Consider the following 22,131-nt stretch of genomic DNA (forward strand, 5'->3'; position numbering starts at 1 on the left):
AAAAAACAAGGAGAAGAGTTGAACTTAGGAACTCAAGATGGATTTAAGTTGACAAGAAAAGGAAACTGGAATTGTCCGAGACAAAGGGAAAATATATAAAACTGAAAAAAACACAGTTCTTTCTATCTTGCCATCATCTAAAATCTAAACATCAGGTGTACAGATCAGAGTCAAGAAGATGATCTTTCCTCCGCCCAGTCCAAGCAAAGTCGCTCTTCCCATTGTCAGCGCTAGTATGATCCAGTCCCGGTAAGACATCCTTGAGCAGCAGAGATTTCACGAGTGATGTCACAGGAGAACCGAGTTCCGGCCATGAAACACACACTGCCCCTCTTATTTTACTCATCTCGCATCTGCTCAATAGTGCGGCAGCCAAGCCATCCACTACACTCCCGGATGGGAAATAGTCCAAACATTTAACCAACCGAGAATCATCATGGCTATCGGCCTTACCTTCTCTCTCTAATGATGTCTCCAGCTTGAACGCAAGTGTTTCATCGGGTGGAAGCTTACCCCTAAAGTTACTACTCTGAATTGTATCCAGAATTAAAACCTGTTCTGGGATGATCTGCTGTCCAACAAGCAGCTTTGCCACTGCATGAGATCTCTCTGAAGTGATTGGATACTGGACTGAGACTACCAAGATCGATTTATCAGTATGGTTTAGGGCGTATATATTGCAGGATTTGTCTTTAAGAGATGGTACAACGGAGTTGCCAGATAAGGGTATCTCGGGTAGGATAAGTGTTCCAACTAAGATTTTGGAAGACAAATGGTGAAAAAAGTGAACGGATGGAAAAGACATTGCAATTATAAGGAGAGAGGGGTGAGAATATTTCTCGGGGTTAGGTGTAGAAAACAACAGGAATGGAGACGGAAGAGGAGGCAATCGCGGGGCAAAATTGTTGAGGTCTTCCAAGAAGAACCTTGAGGGTGGAGGAATATCAGTCAAGATGTCTTCCATCTTCTAAGAGGCCCTATTCCTTGCAAAAATGCAAGAAAATCTGTTGTGTCAAGCAGATAATTAATTGTATATCACAAGCATTAAATGGAAAGAAATCGAAAGCATTACAAAATTGAAAGCCAAAGACCAGCTTCAATTGTTAAAAAAAAGACTACCAAAAGTTAACTGGAATCGTTTTACAGAAATATGGTGTCTTCAAAGGAAAAAATTTACCCAGTCACCATTATAAGCAGGTACTTTTCCATCATTTAGGTCTGATACCAATTACCAACTGGCTTCTGCAAACTTTTATTTCACTATTACACGATTAGTAACCATTACCCTAAAGTGACAACTAAGAAAAATTCTTCACCGTATCCAAGATGAAAATTTTATAGAGTGCCTATCTTAACCCAATGAGCTTATTATGAGCTTTTGGCTGTAGAAGCATGAAGCATGATTACGGTAAAAGGATTAGTACACTCAAAATTTTCTAAAATCAGGACGAGCTTTTTAAGATGCATCAACACCTCAAAAGCAAGATTTTGTTGCATTTGTGAGATGATAGTGTGTACGTGTGCCATGGGATGGGAAACAAAAAGGAACACATGGACAATTTAAACTTGGATCAACCAAAATCCATTAGGAAGGCTCCCCTGACATGGACGATATGATTTTGAAAGGTACAATAAATAAATGGACGATATGATTTTGAAAGGTACATATTTACCATATATCAGTGGTGCTTTTATATTCACCTTCTGTAGTTCCCATGTTATAACCATCCTAAAACCCCTAAAATCCACCCAGTTATATAATTTTCTAAATCTAGTCTATTTAAATTTTAAAGCAACTAAATTTTGAAACAAATTTTCTCCTGCTTTTATTTTTCAATAATCCTTTCATTTTTATTTAGCGTTCCTCAGCTTTTCCATGAACACCTGTCTTTCATTTCATTGTACTAACTTCTTTTATTCCCAAAATGCGGTGTATTAGTTCCTGCACACAGCTCAGTTTCTTTCTAGGTTAGCTTCAAATAAGGGGAAACAAAAGGCTATCTTATTGACGTGTTTCAGCTGGATTATACACAGTATGTAGTACTAAAGCGGGTAGAAAACTCTAACATAATTGCAGAGAAGTAAACACAAACAAATCAAAATTTGGAATCGTTTCATTCAATTTCAATCGCATTACGAACACATATTGAACATTAATCCCTAAAATTTCTAAGAATTGTAAAGATCGCAGTATCAAGCTAGTTCCTTGGAGAAAAGGAAAGCGGGAAGAATGTATACATACACACAATAGATTAGGTTTTAGAGATACCTGCAGTCAAAATCGGGGAAACGGAGAGCGGCGGCGGCGGCGACCGGCGAAGAGGAGAACCGTTTCGAGCGACAGAAATTTGGAAGCTCAGACCAAAGTGAAATCGGGTACACTGCTCAGGAAAGTACTCCGCGGGTAATTTACGGCGTCGTATAATCTCTGGTGTGTTGTGCAAGAAAATAATTTTTCTTCCTACAATATTAATTAAAAACACTATAATTAATTAAAGCTCCGAAAAGACCCGAATTGGTGGAGTAGAATTCTCATACAGTCATACTTGAATCGTCACAAAAAGAATACTATAATTAACACTTATAACCCTAATTAACAAAGAACTACAAAGGTAAATCGACTTATTCAAAGAAAATCATTAAACAGCTCCTAGCTGAAATTATCAAGTAAACTATTCGACCAATTTGACTATTGATTGGCTATTTGACTTAAGTTACCCATAAGTAATTGACTTAGTTATCACAAGATTCTAAGTTATCGATGTGAGTTATATATTGACTTTCTTGAATCGAGCTAGACAATATTAGCTTATAAACAACCTAAACTAACGTACCCCAATATAGTTCTTGTTCTTCGATGACTAAGGTCATATGATGAACTTCAATCAAAGCACAATATTGAATAACAAAGTAAAAACTCATATTATATACATCAATTTAATAGATTTACCTTATTAAAAAAAAAAAAATCTTTCATGGAGATAAAAGTTATGAAATTCACAATAAAGTCTAGTATTTTGCACAATATTTAAAAAAAATAATAATAATGCACAATCTGATTGTTGAACTTAATCTACCACACAAGTAAAATATGAATTGGCTTACACCATTGCTTTCTGGGCAAGCCATGAGTCCTAGCAAAACAGGTTATCTTACAATGTCTCAAGTGGAAAGCAAAAAGGAATGAATGGTGAAGTCCCATAGCCACCAGAAGAACTACAATAATGGTTTGATTAAATCGGTTTCTAATAACAGATCAATTTTCCTTTGAGTTGCAATGTTTTCAATCAATCCCCTACTCATCTAACAACATTTCACAATACACAAAAGCCAAAGCTGTCATATCAGATCATCTTCCTCGAAGTAACCATAACGAATCTCGTCTTCTCACTGCAAACGAAGAACAAAAAGCGGTTGATTTAACCTGCCGTATAAATCCCAGACAAAGAAATCCGTATACAGAAGAAGTGTGGAACTTAATGGATTAGATACGAGGAAATCTGTTACCTTTATGTGGAAGACGAAAAGTAAAAATGTTCGGGCTTGGTCAATCTTCATGCTCATTCTCATCCTCGGAATCTGCACAAGGTAAAAGGTTACGAAAGATTGCAAACACTTGAAGATCAATATCGAAACAATACACGGTGCACATCAAGATCACATTGGTATAACAGATCATGAACCAGAAGACCAAGTTTTCCATGTCTAAATTATGATTTAATATGTGATCAAGGTTACATCCTCGATAGAGTGAACCGTGAAGCAACTAAAAACGCAGAACTTATAACAGGCACATATTGACTGCAAATTCATTCATTTCAAAAATCACAAAAATCTATAGATACGAGTCAAACACAAAACTACTATGTAGTGTCACCCCAACATCTACAGTATAACAAAGTTACGAGTTAATTCCATATTTAGTCCTCTAACTATCACTCATGTCTAATTTTAGCCCTTGACTTTTAAAACTACCAAATTTAGTCCTAGAGTATTAAATCCTTACCAATTTTAATCCACTGTAAATTTTTCCGTGTGAACTGTTAACATTGAGGGTGAAATTAGCCAACTAGGGCTGCTAAAATCGGGCTTTGTTTTCTGCGTGTGAGAAACAATCGGCGCAATGGTCATGACTTTCAAATTTTACCCTCAATGTTAATGATTCACACAAGAAAAATCTAACAATGAATTACGATTGGAAATGATTCAAGGGGTGTTTGTTAAATAGCTGTTAGCTAATTGAGTTAGTGGGTTTGACTAGTTGATAGCATTAACTGATTGTAAAAAAATGTTTGGTAAATTAGTTGTTAGCTGATAACTGATTACATGTAAAATGACTTTCTCAAAAACCTGATCGAAAAAGCTGCTTTGACCAGCTTTTTGAATTTTAGCATTTTGGAGCAATAAGCTGTTACAAAAAGCTAATTAATCAGACACTTATATTGAATGTTTAACCAAGTCAAACAGCTAATAGTGGTCAAATAAGCCAAAATTGGCTGATAATCTAACTATGTTACCAAAGAGGGCCTCAATACTTAAAGGACTAAATTTGGTAACTTTTGTTAGAGTACTGGGAGAGAAAAAGAATACCTCTTGAGAGTTCTCCCTCTTTCTGTATGTCTTTAGGGTTAGTCAACCTCCCCTTAAATACTAGCTTGATCTAGACTGATATGGTATGCTAATATTCTAGTTTCCTAAAATATAGGATACTCAATCACACAGAATATTCTATAACACTCCCCCTCAAGTTGGAGCAAAGACATTGATCATGCCCAACTTGTTACACAAATAACTGACTCGGGTTCCAGTAAGGGCCTTCGTGAATAAGTCCCCAAGTTGTTCTCCTGTCTTCACAAATCCTGTGGAGATTAGCCCTTGTTGTATCTTCTCACGTACAAAATGACAGTCAATCTCTATGTGCTTAGTTCGTTCATGGAACACCGGGTTTGATGCAATATGAAGAGCAGCTTGGTTATCACACCATAACTTTGCAGGAATTGGAGCTTTGAAACCAGACTCATACAAAAGGTTGTGTATCCACATTACTTCACTCGTTGATTGTGCCATCGCTCTATATTCAGACTCTGCACTCGAACGAGAGACTACATTCTGCTTCTTACTCTTCCAGGAAACCAGATTACCTCCAAAGAAAACACAATATCCAGTTGTTGATCTACGATCCTCTTTGGAACCTGCCCAATCCGCATCAGTAAAACACTCAATCCGAGTGTGACCGTGATTCTTATACAAAATTCCGTGTCTCGGAGCTCCCTTTAAGTAACTCAAGATGTGCTCTACAGCTGCCCAGTGATCAATAGTTGGAGATGACATGTACTGACTCAAAACGCTAACTGGGTATGCAATATCTGGACGGGTTACGGTCAAGTAGTTTAGCTTCCCAACCAATCTCCTATACCTCTCAGGATTTTCAAACAATTCCCCTTCCTTTGACAATTGCAAGTTCGGTATCATGGGAGTATTGCATGGTTTAGTACCTAGTTTTCCTGTTTCAGAAAGTAAGTCAATAACATATTTTCGTTGGGAGAGTAATATACCTGTTTTGTTCCTCATAACTTCAATACCCAGGAAATACTTTAGTGGTCCCAAATCTTTCGTTTGGAATTGACTGTGAAGAAATGACTTGAGAGACAAAATCCCTTCGGTGTCGCTCCCTGTAATGACAATGTCATCTACGTAAACCACCAACCAGATGATACCTGTTTTGGACCACTTGTAGAACATGGAATGATCCGATTTGCCTTTCACCATCCCAAACTTCTCAACAACTTGGCTAAATTTTCCAAACCATGCACGTGGACTTTGTTTCAGCCCGTACAACGATCGCCGAAGACGACATACTTTCCCAGACTCCCCCTGAGCAACAAACCCAGGAGGTTGCTCCATGTACACCTCTTCATGAAGATCCCCATGCAAAAAGGCGTTCTTGATATCAAGCTGATGCAAAGGCCAATCATGAATGGCAGCCATTGAGATGAGTAACCTGACAGAAGTAAGCTTAGCCACAGGAGAAAAAGTGTCAGAATAATCAACTCCATAAGTTTGGGCATATCCCTTAGCCACAAGACGAGCCTTCAATCGAGCCACAGACCCATCAGAATTAACTTTGACAGTAAACACTCATTTACAACCAATAGATCTTTTACCCGCAGGCATAGTGACCAACTCCCAAGTACCATTGTGATCCAAAGCGTTCATCTCCTCAATCATAGCATTTCGCCACCCAGGATGGGACAAGGCATCCCTAACAGTCTTAGGAATGGAAATAGACTCAAGGGAAGCAATAAAAGAACACGAGGCATGTGACAACCTATCATATGATGCAACAGAAGATATAGGATAAGTACAGGTACGTTTACCTTTCCGGGTGGCAATCGGACGGTCATCAATTAAGACTGGATCTGATGACATAGAGGTGGTGTCAGGGCACGGAGTCTGTACCGAGTCTGGAATGGGAGGCGGTGCCGGTACGAGTGTGTCAGGTCGAGGTCGACGAGAATACACTTGCAAGACAGGAGGGGTAGGAACAGGGGAAGGAACGGACGACGTTACCGTATACATCAATATATCATCCTCCTCCCCCTTACGAACAGCATCTGGGGATGAAGGAAAGAAAGGGACGTCCTCATGAAAGGCAACATCAATGGAAACAAGGTACCTACCAATCTCAGGAGAGTAACACCGATACCCTTTCTGCACACGGGAATATCCAAGAAACACACACTTCAAAGACTTGGGATCTAACTTGGTGACATGGGGACGGACATCTCGAACAAAGCACACGCAGCCAAATATACGTGGGTCAACATGGAACATAGGCTTTGAAGGATACAGAGTATGGAAAGGTGTTTTCCCACCCAAGACCGCAGAGGGCATCCGATTAATCAAGAAACAGGCCGTGGAAACGGCATCACTCCAAAACTGCTTGGGAACCCCCATTTGAAACATCAAGGCCCTTGCAGTTTCAAGTAGATGCCGATTTTTGCGTTCACCGACCCCATTTTGGGAAGGTGTATCAACACAAGAGGACTGATGTAACATACCCTTCTTACACATATAAGAGACAAAGGGAAAAGAAAAATATTCTTTTGCATTGTCACTACGTAAAACTTTGACAGGAACACCAAATTGAGTCTCAATTTCAACACAGAATCCACAAAACACCTCAAAAAGTTCAGAACGAGACTTCATTAGATATAACCATGTTATTCGGGAAAAATCATCAACAAACGTAACAAAATATTTAAAACCAAGTTTAGAGGTCACAGAACATGGACCCCAAATATCAGAATGTACTAACTCAAAAGGAGCAGACGCTCGTTTGTAAACTCTAGGACTCAAAGGCACACGATGGTGCTTGGACAACTGACACGACTCACAATGTAAAGAAGACAAACTAGAAAACTGCGGACACAATTTCTTCAACAAGGGAAGGGAAGGATGCCCCAAACGACAATGAGCTTCTACTGGAGTGACAGCACCTGAACAAGCAATAAGGTCTCGCCTCGTGGTGTCAAGAACGTAGAGGCCCCCAGACTCGCGCCCCTTACCAATAACCCTCTTCGTCAAAAGATCCTGAAACAGACAATAATCAGGGAAAAACGTAACATAACAGTTTAAAGTACGGGTAAGCTGGCTGACTGAAATTAAGTTGAACGAAAAGTTAGGTAGATGCAAGACAGAAGACAAGGGGAGCGAGGGGATGGGCGTAATGGTACCGGACCCAAGAACATGGGAGGTAGAACCATCTGCTAAGGTGACGGGGGAACTATGTGGGCGAGAAGAAAGTGTGGAAAACAAACTAGAGTTACCTGTCATATGATCTGTGGCACCCGAGTCTATAACCCACTTGGAGGAGGATGAGAGAAGGCACGTAGTTGCATTACTTGAGTCAGCAATAGCAGTGACTGAAGAGGAGGATGAACGCTTTAAAGATTCTCGATACTGAGAGAACTCAGCAAACTCATCAGCAGAGACAGTGACCGTCTTGGAAGACGCCTCAGCGGTGGATGCAACATTAGCAGTCGGATTTCCTCGTTCCCTCAACCATCTCCGACAATCCCTTTTTATGTGGCCAGGCTTATGGCAATAATGACACACAATACCACCAGAAGTGTATCCCTGAGAATTTTTACCATTCCCACTGCGAGGATGACGGCCAACAAGAGCATTGTTTGACGGGATAGTAGCCTCAAGCACATTTGGTTGCGATTGCACCGATCGACTTAGACGTGGGAAAACATCAGCAAGAGAAGGGATTGCAGAGCTACTAAGAATTGCAGACCTCGCCGTGTCATACTCAGAAGGGAGACCTGCCAAAAAACTCAGAACACCCAACTGTTCACGTTGGGTTTGCTGCTCTTTAATGTCAGCAGTGAATGGCATAAGCTGATTAAGTGCCTCAAAAGTCTTCTTAAATTCCATAAAGTATGCAGGGAGAGACAAATCACGTTTTTCAGCACGGAAAAAAGACTTGCAAACATCATAAACTCGAGTGACATTCCCCTTTCCAGCATACAAGTATTCCAAATACTCCATTAACTCCTTAACAGAGGCACAATGACTAATGAACCCAACAACACCCTCATCAATAGAATTACGGATTTGTAGGAACAAACGGGCATCATCTCGAACCCAAGAAGCATCTTGGTCAGCCAAAGGTTTGGACAAGTGGTCACTCTTATCCAAACTAGTAAGATAAAGTTTAACGACATGAATCCATTCCAAGTAATTAGAGTCATTAAGCTTACAATCCGTGATTTTAGAACTAACAGGAACTATATCAGTAACAACCACAGACTTATTCTCAGCCATACCCACAAATATTTGAGCCCAAACAGACCAGAATTTATGCCTAAAAGTGAGCCTGAAGGGGTACGAAACAACCTAACCTTAGAACCGGAGCGGCGATGGTCCAAACTAAGTCTAGAACTGAGAAGAGGGGACTTAGGCGACCCAGAAACTGTCGTCGGAAAATTTTTCCGGTGGCCGGAGACGGCCCACGCGCCGGCGCGTGGAGGGGGTGGCGGCGGCGAAGGTGGCGCGTGGGGCAGTTCGCCGGGAAACTTCTGCAGCTGTGGTCGCCGGACTCCGGCGGACCCTTCTGAACCGGCGGTGACGACAGGAGATCGACGGAAAAAAATTTATTGAGGTGGCTCTAATACCATGTTAGAGTACTGGGAGAGAAAAAGAATACCTCTTGAGAGTTCTCCCTCTTTCTGTATGTCTTTAGGGTTAGTCAACCTCCCCTTAAATACTAGCTTGATCTAGACTAATATGGTATGCTAATATTCTAGTTTCCTAAAATATAGGATACTCAATCACACAGAATATTCTATAACAACTTTAAAAGTCAATGACTAAAATTGAAAATGAGTGATAGTCAAAAGACGTAAATATGGAATTAACTCGAAAGTTATCTATGCAAAGAGGTTTTTAGGTTAAAAAAATAGTACTGCAACAATGACCAAAATAAGGTGGTGTGAGAACTGAGAATCATTCTCTTTATGCCTATTCATTTATTTTACAGATATTTGGACGTGCATTAGCCATTAGTTAATAACATAAAATACATATAAGAAACTCGTAACTGGACATACCAGATCGAACATCTTCACTAACTTTGCCTCTTTCTTGGATTTGTTTAACAAGCATCCTGTACATCAACACCCACCAATACACATGAAGAACGAGCAAGCTAAATAGAAGAGTGTTGAAGATGTAGTAAATAAGTGGTCCGTCGATTCTGTGTTTCTCCTTATCCAACGTCAGGAGAGCTTCATAGCTGGCATTTAGAAAACAAAAGTAAGATTATTGCAATGCCAAGCTCATAAATGTATGCTTCATTTGAAAGCAACTTTAGCGTGTTGCATGTGGACTGTGTTGGGATTTTGGAAAACCAACTTTTTTTTTTGTCAGACCACGAGGTGTCCTGAGCAGGCCCTAACTGTAGGAGACACCTTCAAGCCCGTACCATACTCAGACTAATCCCTGTACGCACCGGGCCAGCCCAATTAAGGGGCAAAGTGCTGGCCAGATTGATTTTTCCATACGAGAGGGGGTTCGAACTCCCGACCTTTCTTAAGGGACAAGAGTGCACGGCCACTCACCCAACCAAGCTGGTTTGGGGAAACCACCTTTGAACTTGGGAAAACTACGAAAAATGTAAAACAAGAAAGCCATGACTCACCTTGTACTCCATAGAATCCAGAAAGGATAGTACGTAAGACGAAGCACAAGCCAAGATAAAACAAACAGAACAAACGCAAAGCTAGCAAGAGTTTCAGCGCCACTATATTTGGACATCTTCCCTATTTCCAGAAATATGTCATTGGCATCATGGATAGCTAAAACAATTGAACCAGCACGTGCAAACCTGCACAAAGAAATTATAGGCAGTAAAAACATTGAATGTCGAATATCAACATCAATGAAATAGCATGACACGATTTAGTTGTGTGAATCATATGGCTATTGTATATGACGGAATTCAGGTGAGATGCAAGCTACACCAAAAGTCCTTTTGACAAGAAATTTTTTAGCTTTTTTCGCTATACTGATCTGATTTATTTATGAATGTGATTTATCACATTATACCTTATACCACCATCCAATATATGTTACTTGTAGTAACTTGTGCTATAAAACATGACACACTTCAAAATGTCTATACTGTGAATTATCCAGAGTTAATATATCTAATATCTGTCCCAATTGCAAGATCCAAGACTTGATTAGAATGCCTGTTGATAGTGATGCACAAATATATTTAGATCCTATTGAAAGATATGCATTGTTTACCTTAGGTTATTCCATATTCCTTAATTTGTGAACAACTAATGTCCTCAAGTTTTTGAAGTAGTCGAAAATTGTAAACATATGCTTCATTTTGCTGAGGCCATATCACTTTCCTTTACGCTAGTAGCTCATAAAAATTTGCATATGAAGTGTAATGTTTACCAATGATTTGAAAATTGCCGAAAAAGCAAAAGGCTCACCCCCACAAAAACACACCTGAATATATAGGACAGAACAATGAGAATAGCAGTTGCAAAATGATGGCCCATCGAGACACCGAAATCAGCCCGCCTTGTTTCCCAAAAGATAAGAGCAAATATGGAATATGTGTAGAATCCACCAGCATACATATAAAGTGCCTTCAATTTCAACCTAAATTGCAAAACAAAACCACTGACCTCTCAAAACTAGGAAAAGGTAATAATTTTTCAACCATACATAGGTAAACTAGGTAAATGTAGAAGAGGCATGCACGGGCAGCTCGGTTAGTTCTTGGGTAGTAGATTGTGGGCAAGAACACAAGATCAAACCCTGACAGCCGCAATGTGGGAGTTATACCCAAAATATAGTTGGCACCTGGCACTGGTCCTCCCAACTAATGGACCGCTGAGTCACCGTGATTCACCCTCCACTGTCCTGTCGAGCCAGGGTGTGGGGCCCTGGGGGCTAGGAAATTTCTTTATTTGTAGGCAAGTTAAACATAGAAGAGATATCACATGGTCAACCACTACCAACAACCCTCCCCCCACCCTAAAAAAAAGTAAACCAACCAAGGAAAAGAAGATAACCCAAAAGCAAAGTCCTCCCAACTAATGGACCGTTGGGTCACCGTGATTCACCCTCCACTACCCTGTCGAGCCGGGGTGTGGGCCCTGGGGGCGAGGAAATTTCTTCATTTGTGGGCAAGTTAAACATAGAAGAGATATCACATGGTCAACCACTACCAACAACCCTCCCCCCACCCCAAAAAAAGTAAACCAACCAAGGAAAAGAAGAAAACCCAAAATCAAAAATATAAGAAGGGGCAAGTTTAGCAGTGAAGGAACTGAAGCAAAAAATGTGTGTGTAGACTCATGCCATAAAGAACATAACCTTCAAAGGAACCAAAAGCTCTTACTTGTATTTTTGGTCGGGCCAGACCTGATCCCCAGGACCTACCCAGAAGTACTTTGTTTTCTTGAACCATGGCTCATTGTAAGTTACCACAAGTGAAAAGATTTCAGCAGAAAGAAAATACACACACTTCCATGCTGATTCCTTGAATTTCCTCACTTTTTTCCTCCTTTCATCTGTCTCATTTTTCAGCACCCGTTGTCCCTTTGGAAACATCAACCACCTAGCTACATTCTACAACACGCACATCCAATTCAAAATTACAAAGATCTCCCAACAAGGGCAATACAAAACTGAAAAGCAAATCAATCAAAAAAACAACAATGCTTATGCAACATGTATCTCATCCCATATTCCCATTACATATCAAACACAACAAAACCTGCTTATGCAACTTAAAACATAACCAAACATCTACAAAAGAGCATCATCATCAAGAAAAATCAAGTCTTGCTGCAAAATTTCCATGGTTTTTTTCCACAAACTTCTGCAACTAATCCAAGTACTCTAAAAATAAGGAAAAAAAAAAATGTTTATGCAACATGTATCTCATCCCATATTCCCATTACATATCAAACACAACAAAACCTGCTTATGCAACTTGAAACATGACCAACCATCTACAAAAGAGCATCATCATCAAGAAAAATCAAGTCTTGCTGCAAAATTCCCATGTTTTTTTCCACAAACTTCTGCAACTAATCCAAGTACTCTAAAAAGAAGAAGAAGAAAAAAAAAAACATTATAATGTACAAGAAAAGAGCAAAAGATGAGCACCTCAAACACGAATCTATCGAGCAAGAATCTGACAGTGGGGAAGAACAGCGCGAACAAGGGAAGAACCACGAAATCCTCGTATCTTGGGTATGATTCCTGCTCCCAATCTATCATACCCAGCTTTTCCAATACCTCCATGTCCGAAAAATTGCCAAACAGGTTAAAGATGAAAAGGAGAAGAAGAGAAATTGTTTATTGAAGTATGAATATGGGGGCGTGGCGGCGAATCAGAAATATTATATTGGCTGTGACACTTCATTGAAGAGCTCGAATTAAGCAAGCGAAGACCACTGGATTACTGGAAGAGTAGATTGGATCAGATTGTGAAATGTGAATGGAGGCAGTAAAAGTTTCTTTACTTTGGTGGTGGCATTGTGGGGCCCGATTGGACCGCCTTGTAATTTCATTTGTGCCCTTTGCCTAAGCAAATTATGCCATGGAAACGTGTTCACCATGAATAGTGAACACGAGTTCAATAGGTGCCATTTTTACAAAAAAAAAAATTTTAACTAATGTGGTGTTAACGGTGCGCATTTGGTTAGATTATGAATTTTCTGTTATGAGATTATGAATGTACTATAAATTCATAATCTCATAACAGAAAATTCATAATCGCATAAAAGAAAAACGTTTATTCAAAACACATAAGTTAACATATACTCACTTAGTGCCCTAAAAGGTGTGGCGAAATATGTGAAGAAGTATGATTTTTGTATCAAAATGTTACGAGTTTATTATTACTAAAACCCTCTCAATTGAACTCGTCGTACAAAGTCTTTATAGTGAGATTTACTTTTCATGTGTGATTTATGAGTTATTACCCAATGAATATATTGGGGGTAGTAAGTGGTTAGTGGTTACAAGTTTCCTTGTCATCCAAAAAAATGTGTACTCACTCAATCAATCTATTCATTTTACATGTCTTACTATTTATTGGTAAAATCAAAACTTCTTCATTTCTTTATGAGAAAATGGCACTTCCCCCCCCCCCCCCCCCCCCCCCCCGAGTTATATACTTATAGCATTTTTTCCACTGAGTTATTTATGTAAGCACATTAGCCCCCTCAATTATTCTAAAAGTGACAATTTTCCCCCTTGATATATTAAATTGACATTCCTACCCTTTAAAGTTAACATTTTATTTATTTTTCTTCTCCAACAAATTATTGCTTATACGTAGGGATGACCACGGTTCGGTTCGAACTGAACCGGACACTATAGCAATCGAATTGAAAGTTTTCGGTTATGATTCAGATCTAGAACACAATATTTAGATTTCAGTTTATTAAAATTATGAATCAAAAAAACTGGATTCTGAGCCGTGAACCGACGGTTTCGGATCCGGTTCGCGATTTTGAATCATCTTTATTTTAACATTTTATTTCTATTTTTAAAATAGTCTAAATTCAGCAATAAATGTATTTTATTTTTTTCAGTTCGGAACATGAACCAGCAGTTTCGGTTCGCGATTTTAATAAACTCTAAATATCAAGTTTCGATTCTAAATTGTAATTGGAATATTTCAATTTAGTTGCTACAGTGTCTGTTCGGTTTGAACAGAATTGTGGTCATAATTTGTTGGAAAAGAAAAATAAATGAAATATTTATTCTAAGGCTAAATATGTCCATTTAACATTTCAGAAGAGAAAATAGCCACTTGAATAATTCAAGGGGGAAAAGTGCTATAAGTATATAACTTGGGGGGAAAGTGTCATTTTCCCTTTTTTTATTTCCTTTAAAATTTTATAATAATTTTTAAATTTAACATTTTGTGTTTGACATAGTTTCTAAATATGTAATTTTTATATATTAAAGAATCATGAGTATTTAAAGAAAAAGTTTATAATAATTTGATAAATAACTTGAGTCAAATTTCATATATTAATTAAACTTAACACATAAAATAAAATAAAATAAAAAGATTAATAAAAAAAAAAAAGGTTAAAGTTTCATCCCGCACCATGAACCATTCATGATTATTCATGCCGCACCATGACATTTAATAAGTGATATTTAGAGACACAAACCATAATTTTTTTTTTCGTCTATAACTTTTTACAGGTTTCCTATAGGTTACCAGTAATATTGCTAACATGAAATTTGTTATTAATTTTTGTTGGTATTTTTCTTCTTTCGCCTTCGTATCATTTTTTTTTTCTATTTTTTTCATAAACGTATAGGCATGCTCTGTGTTTTTCGCTTCTTGTTTCTCCGATCAGGCCTGCTCTGTATAGACCTGCTCTGCGGAGTTTGGTCTCGGAGAAACGAGAAGCGAAAGACGCAGAGCAAGCCTATACGTTTAGGAAAAAAGAAAAATATTAAAAATAATAATACGAAGGCGAAAGAAGAAAAGTACCAACAAAATTAATACTTCATGTCAGCAATATTATTACCGGTAACCTATAAGAAACCTATAAAAAGTTCTCTTATTAAAGATCATGATGTGGCATGAATAATCATAAATGGTTCAGGGTGCGGGATGACACTTTAACCAAAAGAAAATAGAATATAAGTTGGATTCAATATATAAACACTATGATTGATTTGCAGTGTTTTATAGGTTTTGTCATTTTAAAATTTGTATGCCGCCATGACTCGTGTTTAACAATTTCGTGTGTTTTGTCATTTTTAAATTTTTATGCCGTCATTCCTCGTGTTTAACGACATCGTATGTTTTGGCAGTTTTGCCATTTCTTACAATAGACGGAGTTTCAAATATTAATTTTTTAAGGAATAAATTTTGTATACGAATACAGTACAACAAATTAGTTTGAGTTATGTATAGGTTGGATAATGGATACACCATACACGTTATACATACATTTACAACTCACACAAATTAATTAGTAAGTGAATCATATATTAGAGTGGTCCAACCACATAAATTTGAGGAAAAGCCCGCAACCCGAGGTAAACCCTTTTTATAGTGCACTAACTCAAATTATAAAGAGATAAATCAATTTTTTTTTTTTATTTTGAATGTTACTGGCTCTATTACAATGTAGTATCTGATATGTTCATATGCTTTTTCAACTTATTGAAACACAAAGAATCAATAACACATTTACTGAGGCTTAAACTCACAATCTTCCAAATGGAAGTCCAACCCGGGTACCATTAGACCACATAGTATTGGTAAGAGATAAATCAATTTAGGTTGTTCATAATTGACCGATTCATATTCAGAAGGTCACACGGTTATGTGGACTACAGTCCAAAAATGATGTTGTTTTGTGCATTTTTTTCACATGATCCACTGCAACATACATTTTTAGAATTCATAATGTACATTATTCTAAAGCATAATATACATTAATCTAAATCATAATGTACATTATTCTAAAGCATAATGTATATTATTCTAAAACATAATGTACATTATTCTAAAGCATAATGTATATTATTCTAAAACATAATGTATATTATATTTCTCAGGAATTTCATTATTCTAACATGTAATATACATTATTCTAAGACATAATACACATTATTCTAACATATAATATACATTATTCTAACACATAATATTCAACGACAGTCATTTTGGACCCTAGTCCATACACTCTCTACAATAATTTGCCTTTAAATATCCTCATTGGAGATGCTCTCAAGTCAAGTGTAGCCCATTCAAGGTAGGCCCTGGACTATTGACTACTAGGCTGCATATACAATTGGGCTATTCAATTATTACTATCATTCTTCCATTAGATTGGGCTTATAAGCCCAATACTGTTGCTGGCCCATATTTTATACATTTAGGGTCCAAAATCGATCTAAGTCCCTAGGGCAAATTTGGTAGTGGGAGTTTACATTTTGTAATTTCAATTTCCCAAAATTTATTTGTTTTCTAAAATTTTAAAATAATTGTAAAAAGAAAAAAAAAAACTTGTTTGAATAGCACAAGGACATTTGGGGTTAAGTTAGTTAGGTTGTTGATTTGGTAACCACAATGATACAAGTTCGACTGGCTGTAGAAGTGATCTATTGGTCTTCTTGGTTTGAGCCGGTTAATTTTGTGATCCTTTGCTAACTAGGGTCACAAGATAGACTAGGTTTACCCAATGCACGAATAGGCAAAATTCTCTCACTGTCAAGGCCCCACATCCCACCCGACATGATAGTGCAGTGGAGTAAATCACGGTGACTTAGCGACCCATTAGGTGGGAAAACCCATTGCTTGTTGCCCATAAGGAGCTCACCACATTGAGTGTAACTCCCATACTTAGACCTGTCAATTATGGACACGACACGATATCGGACACGAAAATAACGGGTTAGTGTTTAGCCTTAATGTGTCCCGGGTCGTTAACGGATTGACCCGTTATGTTTGGTGTCTTAACGGGGTCAACCCGTTAAACCTATTAAGAACATGTTTAACCCGTTAATATTATCGTGTTAACCCGTTTACACAAACCTGTTTATAACCCGTTAAGAACCATTGTCATGAATGAGATTTTTATTGTGTTCAATTGTATTCTAAAAACTAGCATGAACTTCTTTAATTATGATTTTTGGATGTTATTTTACATTTTATAAATATAAATTGAATATTTTTTTAGTTTGATGGATTGAATTGTAAGTTTTATTTCTTTTTTGTATAACTTAACTTTAAATTTTAATTTTTTGTTTTAATATATTAATAGGTTTAACGGGTTTCGTGTCATATCGTGTCGACACAATCCGAAACCTGTTAACAAAACATGTCTATCGTGTCAACCCGTTTAACTTGTTAACAAATCGTGTTCGTGTTAAAAATTTGAACCCGTTAACCTTAAGGTGTCGTGTTGTTCGTGTCGTTATTATGTCAACTCGTTAACGAACCCGTATACACGAATTGTCACGTCGTCTAACCATACTGCGGCTGCCAAGACTCAATCTACCAGTGCGGGTATCGAGTTGTTGGCTAATAAAGTTGTTGGTGGAGTTGTGCCAAACAACATGGCAAAGCAGCCATGCACAGGCTGGTTTATTCTCTTGTGTGGTGGTGTGTCATGTTTGGCATCAGCTGTTAGGAGAATATCCAGCTGTGGGTATAACATATATATACATATATACATGAACAATGATTGAAAATGATGCAGATAAAAGCATCCAATTTCAATCCCACCATGAACCTCCACACTTATTCTGTGTCACCCTCAATATAGTAAGCCATGACAGATGACACCCCAACTACAATCCTAGAAAAACACCCTTCAACAACACATACAGTTTTTGTCATCCTAAACTCTGCTTGCTCCAATCACACCTCAAACTTAAACAACAAAATCCATCCATATATATATATATATATATATATATATATATATGTATATATTCCTAGCTAACTGCCCCTCACACATCTGTCACTGTTAATCATTTATGGGATAGAGTTTGGACAAACAATGCCATGGCCAAAAGGGTAGTAGGAATTAGGATGAATTGAAGAGACTTCCATCATCTCCAGTTTTGGAGTGTTTTAGCTCAACCTGCTTGCTCTTGTCTGTTTCTGCAAGGGAGAAAAAACAATTTTCCCAGCTCACTGTATTCTGGGAATTTTAGGATTTAATTAATGATAATGATGATTTGTCACCAAGCCTGCCACATGTATGTTTGAATGAAAAAGATCTATCTATCCATATATATATATGATTGAGATCAAATGAGAACTACCCTCTGACGAGAATGTGAGAACTAATCTCATCTATCCATCTAAAGATAATCTGACATTTTTGTAATTAAAGTTGTGTATTTGGAAAATAATTGACAATGAAGTTGGATAAAAGTTTGAAAATGCACAATCAGTTATTCGTGAATGCACAATCATGCATCTACGCAATCAGTAATTAAAGAAATGCCAACACAGTTTTTAGGAAAATACTTGACAGCGTGTTTGGAGAATGTTTCCAGATGCACAATCAGTTACCCGCGGATGCAAAATTAAGCATTACAAGATACACAATCATAATTATAGAAATGCTAACACATTTTTTCCTTAGGGGGTGTTTGGTAAATAGTTGTTAGTTGATTGGATTAGCGGGTTTGACTAATTGATAGCATTACCTGATTGTAGAAAGATGTTTGGTAAATTAGTTGTCTCAAAAAGCTTATCGAAAAAGCTACTTTGAGCAATTTTTTTAAATTTTAGCGTTTTAGAGCAATAAGTTATAAAAAAAAGCTAATTAATCAAACACTTGTATTGTCTTTTAATCAAGTCAAACAGCTAATAGTGGTCAAATAAGTCAAAATTGACTGATAAGCTAATTATGTTACTAAACATGACCTGGCCTTAATTTTCAACCTTTGATCATCTTAGATGGACGGATGAGATTTGTTCGCAGTTCTCACAGGATAGGTGATTCTTATGGGATTCTGCCCTTATATATGTGTGTGTATTTATATATATAAACACATATAGTGGAAGTCATGCATCCACATCAGTGCACAGGATGTTTGATTGCCATAATTGAGATACTGAAACACATGGCTGCAAACAAACATAGTTGTTTAATCAAAATCTCCCCAGCTAAGGAATTGTTGTCCATTTGTTTAAAAAGCTTCCAAAGAATTATCCCCAGATGGAGCCCAGGAGAGAGAGAGTTTTAAAGATACAATCAAAACAAAGGATTTGGCCACCATTTACAGGCAGAAAATCATGCAAGCAAGCAACCTCTCTTGTCCAGTCTTACCAGATAATAATATGCCAATGTGGGGGAGAAAAATTTAAGTGTCAATACTGCCAAAATGATAGGAAAATGAATTCAAACTTATCCCTTTTTGGTGTTAAACATTGTGTGTCATGGATGACTGTTCAATGGTAAAGTCTAGTCTGTTGTTTTCCGCTTCATTTTTGTCAGACCACGAGGTGTCCTGAGCAGACCCTAATTGTAGGAGGCACCTCACCGGGCCAGTCAATTAAGGGGCAAAGTGCTGGCCAGATTGGTTTTTCCATACGAGAGAGAGTTCGAACTCCCGACCTCTTTCAAGGGACGAGAGTGCACGGACACTCACGTCAACCAAGCTGGTAACTTGCTTTGTTGACAGTAATAGTATATGAGTATTCGGATTTGTATCCTACCGAGTGGGCGGGCGCTTTGGGGAGCCTAATGTTGTTGAGGCATATCCCGTGCTTACATCCTTCACCGAGACTCTAGGGTAAAGAATTGGTGGGGGCACTCGAGTTTGGGGTCTCCAAACCCTAAAATTAACACTACCATGCAAAGGTCCCCATTGCAACAACCAAGGTGATGGTAACTACACAAAAAAAAACAAGAAAGAAATAGTACTGAGTTGCATTTATGTTTCAAATGTAATCTCAAATCTACCTCAACTACTTTCTGCAACAAGTGTAAATGTCTGTCCAGTTACTGTATATGTGATGGTATAATGAGAAACTCAACAGTGAAAATCCTAAGTTTTTTACCACAAAAAACACATGCATGCCTTACTATGACACAGACAATTGCAAGAAATAGGGTGGAATAACAGTAGCAGGATAGCCTTTCCTGAATCATTCATCCAAATTAACCTCATAAAAGCTGCCAAAGAACACAGCTAGGATCAAACGCTTACCACTACGCCAAAAGTTGTTCCGATACCAATTGTCAGGACCAAACGCTTACCACTACACCAAAAGCTGCTCTGATACCAATTGTCAGGATCAAGCGCTTACCACTACGCCAAAAGCTATATAGCTAGTAGCGAAAGCGCAACTTTATTTCTTTCTACTAGCATAGCTGTCAACACCACGTTTCGATGGAAGGATGCTGGACTCGGCTCTCCAAGCTGCCACCCAACACCTGCATGTATCACATCAAAAGGCAGGTCTTAGTGGATGAGAAAGACAGAAACTTTAAAGGTTCATGCAATTAAGCCATTCAAGGTCATTGGTGATTTGTGTTATTTACTTATTTGACAACAGTGGAGTGGGGCTATCTAAAGCAGCTGGGTATTTATGAGGTAGGCAGAGTCAGTAAAGAAGACTCCATTTCAGGTATAACAAGTCAGCAACCAAGTTGTCCAAATAAAAATTAAAAAAAAAAAAGGGCAAGGGAGGAGAACCGAAATAAAAACACCCGGTTTTTGTTATTTCTTGGAGGATTAGTTTATCCTCTCTGTTCTAGCTGTCTGCTGCAAATAAAAAAGCCAGAGAATTTATGGTGGCTGCAAAACAATAAGGTTTTATGTGAAGAATGACTTTGTTGGTTTGTTCCATTCATGGAAGTCTCCCAGAGTTTCTGCATCAGCCTAGCTAGGTGTAAAGATTTCATGTTTTCTGTGAGTTTCTGGTAAAGGGTATCATCGATCCTTTCTGTTCACGATGGAGCCTTCTGACATCCCGGGAGGAGCAGAAGGGTGTAGCAGCAACGAGTCGGGGTGGACAATGTATATTGCTTCAGTCAGCCAAGGATACGACGATCAAGATGGCTATGAAGACGATCATAGAGATTCAGAGAGGGTGAGGGGTAAGAATTTTGGCGGCGGTGTTGCAGGCACTGAACATGGCGACAGCGATGATTCCATGGCTTCAGATGCCTCTTCGGGCCCGAGTTATCAAGAAATCTGCAGAGGCTTGGAGAGAAGCCATGGAAAGGAGAAACTCAAGGAGAAAGGCGCGGGGAAGTACTCAGTCAAGAAACACCAGAAAGAAGAAGGGGTTAAGGCTAGTAAGAACAGCAAACTCGTAAGAGAAGATGCACATAGGGGAAAGAGTTCTTACGGTCAAAGCAGATCATTTCTAAGAAAAAAGTAACAATTCAGAAATGCCAACACCTGTCCAAGCAGTTCAATATTGCTTTGTTTACCTGTCGATGATGTCCATGGATTAACAGAACAGAAATCCCGCTGAATCTCCAGTTCAAATGCTGTGGAATCAAGCAATCGAACCAACACTGTCAGTACAGTTCATAAAATGTCACGGTTTAACCATTGCATGTGCAAAAATCTCGTGTTTTTTGATGTCATCAGTTTCATATGCAGCATATTTAGAATGTGTAAGAGTAAATTTTCATAAGAGAATTGCAGAGTTGGCAAAGAAAAGTCGCAAATTTTAGCAAGAAGATGTTCAAGACATTCCAGCCCGTTGTTCGTTGAAGCAGTTAGTAACCCACTCTCCTTTCCAGCCTCTTCCAGGCATATGCAGGTAGGTCAGCTGCCTCACCTTCCAACACAAGCGAGAACAACACGTTAGCAAACGTTATTAAAAAAAAAAAAACATCAAAAAGAAAACCATAGTGACCTGAGTTTATAGTCTTTTGGGCAGTTCAATCTTGAAGATCTCTATTCAAATCGGTGCTATAACTCAAGAAATAAACATGTGTTAGGGCGTTAGGCGGAGGCCTAGAGGGCCTTGCCACCAAGTCTAGATTTGGAACGTGCTTGAATATAAAGAAATAAAGTTGCACGTTCCTCACTAGCTAAAACTTTTGACGGGGAGTAAGTGTTTGA

The 22,131-nt window shown here is 38.2% G+C and overlaps 2 protein-coding genes and 1 long non-coding RNA gene across 7 annotated transcripts; all 3 read right to left on the bottom strand.

Moving 5' to 3' along the window:
- Positions 1-3,141, bottom strand: LOC109146811. Of its 2 annotated transcripts, none has more exons than XM_019294460.1 (2): positions 2,270-2,456; positions 1-984 (listed from the first exon to the last, which is right to left on the bottom strand). In XM_019294460.1, the coding sequence occupies exon 2, from the start codon at positions 962-964 to the stop codon at positions 152-154; it is 813 nt and encodes a 270-aa protein (XP_019150005.1). In that variant the 5' UTR covers positions 965-984; positions 2,270-2,456; the 3' UTR covers positions 1-151. The 2 variants fall into 2 exon arrangements, with proteins under 2 accessions (XP_019150005.1, XP_019150006.1); XM_019294461.1 differs by lacking the exon at positions 2,270-2,456 and adding an exon at positions 3,106-3,141 and having other exon boundaries at positions 19-984.
- LOC109146810 (ASC1-like protein) lies at positions 519-13,020 on the bottom strand. Of its 3 annotated transcripts, none has more exons than XM_019294458.1 (7): positions 12,706-13,020; positions 11,933-12,162; positions 11,032-11,187; positions 10,208-10,393; positions 9,618-9,802; positions 3,508-3,579; positions 519-609 (listed from the first exon to the last, which is right to left on the bottom strand). In XM_019294458.1, the coding sequence occupies exons 1-6, from the start codon at positions 12,841-12,843 to the stop codon at positions 3,548-3,550; spliced, it is 927 nt and encodes a 308-aa protein (XP_019150003.1). In that variant the 5' UTR covers positions 12,844-13,020; the 3' UTR covers positions 519-609; positions 3,508-3,547. The 3 variants fall into 3 exon arrangements, with proteins under 3 accessions (XP_019150003.1, XP_019150001.1, XP_019150004.1); XM_019294456.1 differs by lacking the exon at positions 519-609 and adding an exon at positions 3,057-3,390; XM_019294459.1 differs by lacking the exon at positions 519-609 and adding an exon at positions 3,387-3,424.
- A 4,573-nt stretch (positions 13,021-17,593) lies between these two features.
- LOC109146631 lies at positions 17,594-21,915 on the bottom strand. Of its 2 annotated transcripts, XR_002048474.1 has the most exons (4): positions 21,489-21,915; positions 20,257-20,483; positions 19,763-19,938; positions 17,594-18,193 (listed from the first exon to the last, which is right to left on the bottom strand). It is a non-coding gene; the product is annotated as an uncharacterized LOC109146631 (long non-coding RNA). The 2 variants fall into 2 exon arrangements; XR_002048475.1 differs by lacking the exon at positions 17,594-18,193 and having other exon boundaries at positions 19,634-19,938.
- Between the last annotated feature and the right edge of the window lie 216 nt (positions 21,916-22,131).

Source organism: Ipomoea nil, unplaced genomic scaffold (genome assembly GCF_001879475.1).
Source record: "Ipomoea nil cultivar Tokyo-kokei standard unplaced genomic scaffold, Asagao_1.1 scaffold1936, whole genome shotgun sequence".
Taxonomy (NCBI): domain Eukaryota; kingdom Viridiplantae; phylum Streptophyta; class Magnoliopsida; order Solanales; family Convolvulaceae; genus Ipomoea; species Ipomoea nil.